Source organism: Nylanderia fulva, unplaced genomic scaffold, assembly GCF_048542155.1.
Source record: "Nylanderia fulva isolate GAGA-0341 unplaced genomic scaffold, ASM4854215v1 Scaffold9, whole genome shotgun sequence".
In the NCBI taxonomy this organism is placed as follows: Eukaryota; Metazoa; Arthropoda; class Insecta; order Hymenoptera; family Formicidae; genus Nylanderia; species Nylanderia fulva.
Window position 1 is genome coordinate 1839617 of NW_028191026.1, and position 13016 is coordinate 1852632.

General features: G+C 29.8%; 1 protein-coding gene and 1 pseudogene across 2 annotated transcripts; both read left to right on the forward strand.

Annotated features, from left to right (window-relative positions):
- Positions 1-501: 501 nt before the first annotated feature.
- On the forward strand, positions 502-5190 carry LOC114946563 (gustatory receptor for sugar taste 43a-like). The gene is made up of 8 exons (XM_085489650.1): positions 502-669; positions 1371-1572; positions 1892-2108; positions 2185-2518; positions 2612-2722; positions 3134-3408; positions 4150-4308; positions 4389-5190. The coding sequence occupies exons 1-8, from the start codon at positions 519-521 to the stop codon at positions 4545-4547; spliced, it is 1608 nt and encodes a 535-aa protein (XP_085345776.1). The 5' UTR covers positions 502-518; the 3' UTR covers positions 4548-5190.
- A 2481-nt stretch (positions 5191-7671) lies between these two features.
- Positions 7672-11861, forward strand: LOC114946593 (gustatory receptor for sugar taste 43a-like; annotated as a pseudogene). Its single transcript, XR_014926393.1, has 7 exons — positions 7672-7801; positions 8583-8793; positions 9174-9390; positions 9468-10010; positions 10224-10498; positions 11251-11409; positions 11490-11861. The product of XR_014926393.1 is annotated as a gustatory receptor for sugar taste 43a-like (transcript).
- Positions 11862-13016: the final 1155 nt, after the last annotated feature.

The following is a 13016-nucleotide window of genomic DNA, read 5'->3' on the forward strand; positions in this document are numbered from 1 at the left end:
GAGCCTATTTTTTTATAGACTCCGATGTGTACCTTTACACGTGCAAAATCTCGTCGCGTGTTTGAGTACGCACGTAGGAGGTACATAAGTGTATGTTTTTCAAAGGATAAGTATCTCTCGCGATCGTCTACAATAATTATCCGACAATCTGACGAGTACGAATGGGAGGAGCGGGTGCATAAAGTGCATAGGGTTGCCAATGCAGCTGATAGAACTGTGCCGTATTTCGCTCCGTATGTAATTCACGCCTCGACATGAATTCTCAATATATCTCGGAACACTAGATCTTTATTTTAGCAATCGACGATGCCATTGACGGTGATTCTCGTCAAGTCTGTCCCGAAGAAACGACATTTGTGCAAAAGATCTCGTGATTTTCTTTCTGCATTCCGCCAAATATAAAAAGGTGAAATTTACATCGTCCGCACATTACCGTCTTATTTTTTGTACATCATGCACACACACACACTTTGTATTTTAATATACTAAAATGTTGTAAAGATTTGTCAAATTGTAACATGATCATAGGAGTCCGTTTAATGGAAGTCGCGAATTATTTTACGAGTGCGCCTTCGAACGTCATTGACGAAACTGCCCTTATGTCCAGAAAAATGCATGCGCGATGGAACGATTTCGATAAACAACAAATGGCGAATAAGATGACAAACAGTAAGATACTACAAATCTTTATTTCAGGCCTTTGTTTTATAAAATTCAAAATTTATTTACGATTACTCCTATATTAGAGAGAAAGAATGAGATCAAGTGCTATAGAACTTCTGATTCACTCTGAAGCACGATCTTAATTCAAAATTTATTTAATTTTGAAATATTTATATTTATAACACTTATATTTTGATTTCCTTCTTCTTCTATAATTAAAATTACTTGAAACTTAAAATAAGTATTTTAATATTAAGGAAAAGAAACATTAAGATATACAAATTACAAATTTTCTAACATAAATATCTTCACATAATAAATGGTTTCGTTGATTTCAATGATTTCAAAGTATCTGGTCAAAATCATATGTCTTTAAACAAAAATTTGCTACCAACATTTATTTAATATTGTAAAATTATTAAAATTGAAGAAATTGTGTCACATTTCTTTTAACATTCAAATATATCTAAATGTTTCAAAAATGTTACTTTCAAATTATTTTTGTGACAAGTAAAACAAATTGAATATTAAAAAAATTGATTTTCTTAAATGATGCATGATTATAAGAGTTAGTAAAAATTATGAAACATAAAATTTAACAATCACATGTCATGCAAAAATTTCCTGTACTTTATCTATTCGATATAACACGTATGTTATAATCGTGAGAATGGGCGATTAAAATCGATGAAATAATGTCTATGCAGACAAACCCTCAAACTTGGACGAATACGACGTGGCAAATCCCGACGTGCCGAATAATAACAAGTCGATAAACAGCGATTTATATCAAGCGGTGTTCCCGATCTATCACATCAGCAAATTGACCGGTGTATTTCCAACGAGATTTGTCCGACAGGTGTCTGGCAGGTATCAAGGGCGATTGAGCATCGTTGATAGCATTTACAGGTAACAATGAGCGATCAAATCGTTTTCCATTCTTGTCAATCACGTGTAGTTAAATATCAAAGTTTAACATAAAAAATTAACATAATTTATATAGAAATTGATTCCTATGTAAGATATCCTATATATTTTTACCTCAAAGAGGCAGTAACGAATAGTTTTTCTATATTTAGAAGTTTAAAAGAAGAGAAGTATTTAGCATAAAATTAAATATGAAAATATATGAAATTATTTGATTATATATATATATATATATATATATATATATATAACTTTAATATATTAAATAAGCAAAATATAATATTGAAATAATGTATCGCAGTCTGCTCCTATTGGGGATCCTGATAGGCACCGAGATCTGGGGTTTCTGGCGCGATCTCAGATATGGATGGGAAAACAGTACCCGACTTAAATCGAAGAATGCGGTGATTGTCACCTCGGTCGACGTGTTGGGTGTGATGAGCCTTACAGCCGCCTCCATCATCGGTTCAATTCTGTGCTGGAAGCACGTGCAAACTGTCATCGATAAACTGGTTGAGGTACATTTTTTCTTTCGTCTAATTACCTTTATCGAGAGACTATTGCATTCAAATTTCTCGGTTCCTTCGCTTCAAGTGCGACGAGAAGATGGGAATCCTCTCGCCGAAGAAGCTGCAGAGGGTCACCATCATACTGACGTTTGTCAGCCTCTCCTATACCATCATTCTTTCCTCTCTCGATGTCTACGTATGGAGGCACGAAGTGAAGCAGAATAAGAAGCTGGACGACACGGGTCCATTCAATTATCTCCCCCTATACTTTATGTACATCGTCAGCGTTATGATGGAGCTCCAATTCGCCATCATCGTGTACAACGTGGGTCAGCGGTTCTTCAGGATCAACAAGAGCCTCGAAAACATCCTAAAAAATAGCAAGATTGCGAATCAATTCAGGAAGGATCTTGGATTAGGTGCATATTTTCTAATTGTTATAGTAATGATCATCAGTAATTTTTATTTACTCTTTAAATTAACGCTTCTAAAGAAACTCTCAAATTCCTTAGCCGGTGAGCTGCGAGATCAAGGACAACTCATTACGTATATCCAACAAGAAATGATGGGAAATACTGGTCTGTTTCGTAAATCAAAGATCATGGATTCCACCGACGCAGATGGTACACTGACAAAAAATATTGTTATATAACAAAAATTTTGTTACAAAATCGACGAAACAGAATTACTTGTTAAATCGACCATAATTTCTTTTAATACAACAAGAATCTTGTTTCTTAAAGATTCTTGTTGCATTAAAAGGAATTCTGGTCGATTTAACCAATAATAATTCTGTTTCGAAATACAACAAAATTTTTTTCCAGTGTACAATTTTAGCTTTCGTATTAACAAAGTACTTGATAAAAAATTTACGAGCACTAATCACATTCGTAATTACATTATAATATAAATATAGTCGGATAAAGTTAAATGCTAAATATGTTAGAATATAACGAAATTATATGTATTAAAATATATAGTTTAAAATAAATTTATCTCGGTAATGATTAAAACTGTAGCAATTTCTTTTTCAGATAATAGAAGTTTCACGGACAGAATATCCCGAATGTTGGCAATACACTCATCTCTATGTGACTCGATCTCGCTTATAAATAGCGCTTATGGCGTCGTTATACTTGTAATTACGATTACTTGCTTAATACATCTAATCCTTACGCCGTACTTTCTGATAATGGAAGCTGACAGAACGCGTGAACCTTTATTCGTCGCGGTGGAAGGACTCTGGTGCGTCTTTCACACCTTTAAGCTGGTCGTGGTCGTGCAGCCCACATATACCACTACAATGCAGGTAATACATATAATTAAATTTAAATTAATTAATTAATATACATATATATACATTATAATTTTACTACAAGGTAAATGATGACAGAGGAAGATTCAGTTTCAATCATCATGACATTGTCATATATTGTCAAGATTACAATTATAAGTAAAAGATTTTGACCATCGCTTATTGTTTATAAAAATTATTAACAAATAAAAATCTATGCAACGTAAAATTCAAGCGTAGACTGAAAATGAATAAATTAATTGAACTATTAAAAAAGTATTTTACTATATTCATATTACACACATTCACGCTTATTATACACATACATTTATATTATGCTAAAAATTGAAATATATATACCTAAATTTTATTATTTATTATAAAGTAAATTTGTATGCGAGTGAAAATGTTTCTATTCATCGTTCTGATTGATATTCATGAATCTCATTATTTAACATGCAATATCTATTTGCGTTTTATTTAATAATTTTTTAATAAATAATTAGCGACGATTAAAGTTTTTTTAATCACTCAGGATCATGACAATATATTATATATCAAAATCAAAATCTGGAATTAAATTCCTCTTTTATTTTCCGAGATAAAGATAAAACAAAATTTCAAAAAACTTAGAAATATAAAAAATCACAATAAATCTTTACCTATTTCTTGAAAGCAAAATTTGAACATATTTTTAGTCATTGCATAATTTATTATTTTATATTTCAATCTCGTGAATTGTACGACTATTTTCAGGGAAAGAAAACAGCAGTATTGGTAAGCCAATTACTGTCCGCGAGTCCTGACAAGGAACGCACGAAACAACTAGAAATCTTTTCACTTCAGCTTCTGCATCGCCCATTAGAATTCACAGCGTGCGGACTCTTTACCTTGGATCGTACTCTCGTGACTTCGGTAAATAAATTTTGACTCTCCTCTCCTGCGTGCCAATACTTTAGAAATGCAGCAAAAAAATTTACAAAAAATATTTCTAGATTGCTGGCGCAGTCACAACGTATCTCGTAATACTGATCCAGTTCCAAAAAGATGATGATACAAAGGGAAGTTTCGACAACATATTGAAGAATGCTACGCAAATGCTGAAGAACGCGACGACGCTTCACAATATTACAGCGGGAAGGTTAGGCCTATAAATTAGGAAACTGTGCTTTTCTTCCACTGATCTTTATTTTTTTTATGTCTTCGAATTTATAATAAATCTTTTTAAAATTTAGTACACGTCTCGCCCACACATTTATTCGTATGTAAAATATCCATGATCGAAGGAATCAAGTGGAGACGAATGCAATGTACAAAGATGCAATTTTCAAATGTGGTATCACAGTTTAAAAAAATGATTCATCATTAATTTCAATTAACAGAGCACACGAAATACACAACCCACATTTGGTGCGAACCAGTTTCTTAATTAAGGCATAACATATTTACTAATACAATGGCGAACATTTTTTTTCGTCACTGATAAGGATCTAATAAGAGAGGGATCGATGTAGGGTGAAATATGGATCTTGGATGTGAATCGATCAATATCAGACGCGTGCGATGATGACATTTAAAACTTCAATTCTCGTACATACAGCGGTGATATAAAAAATAAAATCTCGATTGTTTCGCTCGATCGCTTATTAACAAACAATCCCTCTTATCGTGATCGTGGACTAGAGTTTTATAAGTTTGTTTTTTACGTATCCACTTGTCCTATACGTATCATAGATGTTTTCAAAAAGAGATGGGTGAATAGCTCCTAATATAATACTAGAAAAGAAAGTCCAGATATGTATTGTGTGTTATTATTTTTATAAAAAATAAAGTTTAATATAATTTTAATAAAAATGTTTATTAATTACGTGTGCTTACACACACATATAAACAATAAAATATTTTGTAATTATAACTATATAAACAAAATTAGTGCATAATTATGTATTATATATTATAAAATTCAATACTATTGTTTGGATACATTTAGATCTAATATATAAATATAAAAATTATAAACAATCTATATATATTATAAATAATAGTTTTAAAAAATAACTAAAACAATTTAAAAAATCTGTATCTCAATTTTGTTTAACATATAGTTTTTCCAAATTAATCACGTTTTTTTCTTCATATAAAATCTTTTCAATCAATATATGTTGACGAGAATGTCGAATTATTAAAATCAACTACGAAAGAATAGAATCTCATTATTCACACACATTTTTTAAATTATTTAAATCCAAAGTAAATATCTAAATGAAGAAGTAAATGTTCTAATAACTTTTTTATTCGTACATTTAATAAAATGATTAAATAAAAATTGCGATTATTTCAAAGGCATTAATTAAAACATTTTACAAAACAATTCATGCCAGAAATAATTTTTTATTTATTTTATACTGAAATAAAACATACATTAGTAAATCCTGGCATCGATAAGAGGAGTAAAGGAGTTCTGCAAAATTATTTTTTGTTGTTTTATGCTTATCGTTAGTTATTATTCTAGGATCAACGACGAATTATTTTAATTTGCAAGGGGGAAGGATTAACCCCAAAAACCTTTTCCCTAAAATCACCCAATGAAAATACATAAATGTATATATATATATAGTCTTTTGTATTTTACAGCCTTGTGTATAATTACGATGTAGATGAAGATACGTGTAACGCTGAACAACAAAATTATTTAACAATTTGCAAATTGTTTCATACTCTCCAAGATAATATCGGGTGAACTTGAGACAAGTATACTTTCAAGTACAATCGTATTCTTTCTGTGTTATATTTTAAGAATAAGCGGCACTCTTAATTATAATTTTAACAAGATTATATATTTCTGTCTAAATATCATAGTAATCATAGTTTTTAGTGTGAAATGATGACCGATCTTAATTTTTTATTATATTTAATATAAAAAACATTTCTTTTGAAAGATAATTACAGATTTATACTGTCTTTATAAATAGCAATTTTATTAAAATTATTAATGTGTTATATACATGTGTTATATACATTATCACACGTGTGCACTCTGCTAGAGAAAATAAATACAAAAAAAATTTCGATTACATATCTTTAAATTAAAGAAAAATATTTAATGACAAAGACTAAAAATACAGCAACAAAAATTGTGTTTCCCAGCATATAACAAATAGATTGCAAAAATCGTAATCGATTCTGACTACAGATATAGATCGTGACAATGATTGACACAAAGTCAGATATTAGACATCGTATCGATCAAATAACATTATTAATGGTATCTGTAAAATATGTATGCGTATGTGTACACATTTGCACTACATATATGCAATCATATATGTTTATAACATGTTACAAATTCAATCGTGTAAACCGCGTTGTGTACGATGTACCGTAGTAATTAGAAGAAGTTGGTATAATTTTATATAATTATTTATTAGTATTTGTGAAAAATATAAATACTTTGAATATTTATTATAATAAACGAATAATTTGAATTATAATGAATATTTATTATCAAGTAAACTACTTTATTTTTGTTTATATGTACACAAAATTTATTTATTTTTATATATGTGTGCATGTGTGTATATGTACATATATACACGTAAATATATATTTTTACGTATTTTGCAATGATTTATAGAAAATAGTTGAAAAGAGTACAATTAGAAAACTCAGCGATTTTTCATTTGAATTAATTTTAGACCAAACATTTAGATAAATTTTTTGTCACAGATCTATTTATTGAGATCGAGATGTCTATTTTTCTATAGATTCCGGTGTGTACCTTTACACGTGTAAAATCTCAGCGCGTGTTCAAGTACGCACGTATATAGTAGGTAGATAAGTGCGTATGTTTGTCAAAGGATAAGTATCTCTCGCGATTGTCAGCAATAATTCTCCGTCGACAATCTGACGAGTACGAATGGGAGGAGCGGGTGCATAAAGCGGGTGCATAGGGTTGCGAATGCAGCTGACAGAACTGTGCCGCACTTCTCAATAAATCTCGCAACACTAGATCTTCAGCAATCGACGATGCCATTGACGGTGATTCTCGTTAAGTCTGTCCTGAAGGAATAATTTTGCAAAAGATCTCCTCGTGACTTTGTTTCTTCGTCCTGTGAAATATAAAAAAGGTGAAATTTACATTGTCCGCACATTACTTTAATTCTTATTTTTTGTACACCATACTCACGCGCACTTTATATTTTAATATGCTAAAATGTTGTGAAGATTTGTCAAGTTGTAAATATAATTGTTACATATATGATCGTAGGAGTCCGTTCAATGCAGCTTGCGAATTATCTTTCGAGTGCGCCTTCAAACGTTATTCAAGAAACTGTCTTCATGTCCAGAAAAATGCCTGTGCGACGGAACGATTTCGTTAAACAACAAATGGCGAATAAGATGACAAACAGTAAGATAATACAAGATTTTATATTACGTCTTTGTTTTATAAAATTCAAAATTTATTTACATTTACTTCCATATTCGAGAGGAAGAATGAGATCAAGTACTATCCCGGTAAAAAATTTATAAACTATATATAATAACTTTTCAGTGAAAAAAACTGTAACTGCAACTAGATATTTTTACAAAATAACTAGAAACACTTTCTCAACCCTGTATAGAACTTGATGATTCTGAAGCATGATTTTAATTCAAAATTTATGTAATGTTGAAATATTTATATTTATAACATTTATATTTTGAATTCCTTCTTCCTCTATAATTAAAATTACTAAATATTTTACTATTAAGGAAAAAAACATATAAGATATACAAATATCATATATATATTTTCTAAAAAAAAACATTTACCTTTACAAAATAAATGGCTTCGTTGATTTCAATGATTGTAAAGTATCTAATAAAGATTTAAACAAAAATTTTCAATAATTATTTAATATATTGTAATATCATTGAAATTGATGAAATTAGGCCAAATTTCTCTTAACATTTAAATATATCTAAATGTTTCGAAAATGTTACTTATAAATTATTTTTATGACAAATAAAACAAAATAAATATTAAAATAAATTGATAAATAATGCACGATTGTAAGAGTTATTAAAAATTAAGAAACACAATATATACAATTCAACATATGTCATACAAAGAATTAATGTACTTTATTTGTTCGATGTAACACGTGTTATAATCGTAAGAATAGGTCATTTAAATTGATGGAATAATGTGTATGTAGACAAACCCTCAAACGTGAACGAACACGACGTGACAAATTTTGACGTGGCGAGTAATAACAAGTCGATAAACAGCGATTTTTATCAAGCGGTGTTCCCGATCTATCACATCAGCAAATTGACCGGTGTATTTCCAACGAGATTCGTCCGACAGGTGTCTGGAATGTATCAAGGCCGATTGAGCATCATTGATAGCATTTACAGGTGACAATGAGCGATCAAATCGTTTCCCATTCTTGTCGACCACGTGTAGCTAAAGATCAAAGTATAACATTTAAAAATATATATATGTAATTTAAATAAAAATTGATTTCTATGTAAAATATCCTTTTTACCTCAAAGACAGCAGTAACAAACAGTTCTCTATATTTAAAAATTTAAAAGAAGAGAAGTATTTACATATATATATATATATATATATATATATATATATATATACATATATATATATATATACATATATATATATATATATATATATATATATTTTACAAAAAGTGAAATTACATATAAAATATATGAAATTATTAGATTAACTTTAATATATTAAATAAGCAAAATATATTAGAAATAATGTATCGCAGTCTGCTCCTGTTGGCAATCCTGATAGGCACCATGGTCTGGTGTTTCTGGCGCGATCTCGGATATGGATGGGAAAACAGCACCCGACTCAAGTCAAAGAACACGGTGATTTCCACCTCGATCGACGTGTTGGGTGTCATGAGTCTCACAGCCGCATCCATCATTGGTTCAATACTGTACTGGCAGCACGTACGGAGTATCATCGATACACTGGTTGAAGTAAACTTTCTTTTTTCGTCTACTTACCTTTATCGATAGACTATCGCATTCAGATTCCTCGGTTCATTTGCTTCAAGTGCGACGAGAAGATGGGAATCCTCTCGCCAAAAAAGCTGCAGAGGGTCACCATCATACTGACGTTGATCAGCCTCTCCTATATCATCATTCTTTCCTGTCTCGACATCTACACATGGAAATACCAAATAAAGCTGAATAAAAAGCTGGATGACAGGAGTGTACTAAATTATTTTCCCCTGTACTTTATGTACATCGTCATCGTTATGATGGAGCTCCAATTCGCCATCATCGTGTACAACGTGGGCCAGCGGTTCTTCAGGATCAACAAGAGCCTCGAAAACATCTTAAAAAGTAGCAAAATTACGAATCAATTCAGGAAGGATCTTGGATTAGGTCCATATTTTCTAATCGTTATAGTAATGATCACACCATCAGGCATTTTTACAAAATCTTCAAATTAACGTTTCTAAAGAGATTCTCAAATTCCTTAGCCGGTGATCTACGAAATCAAGGACAACTAATAACGTATATCCAACAAGAAATGATGGGGAATACTCGACTCTTTCGTAAATCAAAGATCATGGATTCCACTGCCGCAAATGGTACGATTCTAGCTTTCATATTAACAAAGTAATTAATAAAAATTTGACAAGCACTAATCATAATTGTAATTAAATTATAATATAAATATAGTCGGATAAAATTAAGTGCTACATGTATTAGAAAATAACGAAAATTATATATTATAATTTATAGTTTAAAATATTGTAAATTTCTTCGGTAATGATGAAAACTGTAGTAAATTTCTTTTTTAGATAATAGAAGTTTCACGGACCGAATATCCCAACTGTTGACAGTACACTCATCTCTATGTGACACGGTCTCGCTTATAAATAGCGCTTATGGCGTCGTTATACTTGTAATTACGATTACTTGCTTAATACATCTAGTCATTACGCCGTCCTTTTTGATAATGGAAGCTGACATAACACGCGAACCTTTATTCGTCGCGGTGAAAGGACTCTGGTGTGTCTTTCACACTTGGAAATTGCTCATAATCGTACAACCCACGTATACCACTACAATGCAGGTAATATCATCAAATTTAAATTATAAAAATGATATTTATATATATTCTGTAAGTATTTTATTCTGTTCATATTACACACATTCACGCTTATTATTCTATTTCTTAAAAGTAAAATTTGAACATATTTTTGTTTGTTGCGTAATTTATTATGTGTGTTATGTGTGTACGTGTACACATTTGCACTACATATGCAATTGTTTATAATGTTGCAAATGCAATCGTGTAAACCACGTTGTGTACGACGTGCAGTAGTAATTAGAGCAAAGAGTTGGTATAATTTTATATAATTATGTAGAATATGTGTGATTTTGACCGTCGCTTATTGTTTATAAAAATTAACAAATAAAAGTCCATGCAACGTAAAATTCAAGCGTGAACTAATAATAAAAAATTTAATTAAACAATTTAATGTAAGTATTTTACTCTATTTATATTATACACGTCCACGCTTATTAAACACAATACATTTTATATTATGTTAAAGATTGAAATATATACACTATTTTATTATTTATTATAAAATAAATACGTAAATATGAGTTTCTATATTCATCTATCTAAATATCATAATTTAACATGCAATATCTATTTGCACTTCATTTAATAATTTTTTAACAGATAATTAGCGATAATTAAAGCCTTTTTCATCACTCACGATCATGACAATATATGTATATCAAGATCAAAATCTGGATTGTTGCGTAATTTATTATTTTATATTTCGATCTCGTTAATTATACGACTATTTTCAGGGAAAGAAAACAGCAATATTGATAAGCCAATTGCTGACAGTGAGTCATGACAGGGAAGGCACAAAACAATTAGAAATCTTTTCGCTTCAGCTTCTGCACCGTCCGTTAGAATTCTCAGCGTGCGGACTCTTCACCTTGGATCGTACTCTCGTGACCTCGGTAAATAAATGTTGACTTTTCTCTCCTGCGTGCCAAAACTTTAAAAATGCAGAAAAAAATTTACAAAAAAATATTTCTAGATTGCTGGCGCAGTCACAACGTATCTCGTAATACTGATCCAGTTCCAAAAAGATGATGACACAAAGGGCAGTTTCGACAACATATTGAAGAATGCTACGCAAATGCTGAAGAACGCGACGACGCTTCAGAATATTACAGCGGGAAGGTTAGGCCTATGAATTAGAACTAATTATGCTTCTCTTTCACTGATCCATACTTTTTTTTTTATATTTTTGAATCTATAATAATTAAAGCTTATTAAAATTTAGTATACATCGCTTACACAAATTTACTCGTAAAATATCCACGATCGAAAAAATCAAGTTGAGACCTCTGATTTCTATTTTTTTATGTTTTCGAATCTATAATAAAGCTTTTTAAAATTTAGTATACGTTGCCCACATATTTATTCGAAAAATGTCCACGATCGAAAGAGTCAAATCGAGACAAATGCAATGCACAAAGATGCAGATTTCAGATGTGATATCAGAGTTTTAAAAAAATTATGAAATTAACAGAGCGCACACGAAATACATTGCATAAGTAAACGTTTTTTTTTCGTCACAGATAAGTATATAATGGTATCTAAATTGTATATTGTGTTATTTTTATATAATATAAAGAGTATAATATGATTTTAATAAAAATGTTTATTAACTACGTGTGCTCACGCACACATATAAATAATTTCATATTTTGTAAATGTAATATATAAAGACAAAATTAGTGCATAACTACGTATTATATTATAAAATTGCATTTAATGCTACTATTTGGATAAATTTAGATTAAATATAAATATAATGATTATGAACAATCTATATATATTATAAATAATAATTGTAAAAAATAACTAAAAAATATCAAGATGCATAAAACGGTAGATGAAAGTGTAGGATGACAATGACCTAATTTTTTTCAAAATATTAAACATAAAATATATTGCCACTCATTATTCATTCACTTTCATTGCTTATAACAAACAGAACAATTTTCTACGATCAATTTTATATCCAGAGTTCCGTACACATATTTTTCTATCGTGCTTCAAACGCAATTATGTATGCACAGAACATAAACACAATTCCTTCGTAATACTTTTGCAAGAAAGAATTAATTCCAAAATTATGATTAAAATAATAGGTATTGTATTATTTTAACAAAACGATAATACTTATACATAAATTTATTTTATCATCTATAGAAATATATTTATAATTATTGAAAATTGAAAATCTGCATCTAGATTTTATTTAACATATATTTTTTTCAAATTAATCGCATTTTTTTTTTACATAAAATCCTTTCGATCAATATATGTTGACGAGAATATCGTAAATTATTATGATCAATTTAGAAGGAATAGAATCTCAATTATTATTTACACACTTTTTTAAATTATTTAAATCTAAAGTAAAAATCTGAATAAAGAAGTAAATGGTCTAATAACTTTTTATTCTCTCTAACATTTAACAGAGAGATGAATGAAAATTGTAATTATGTCAAAGGCATTAATTTAAACATTTCGCGAAACGATTTATGCCAAA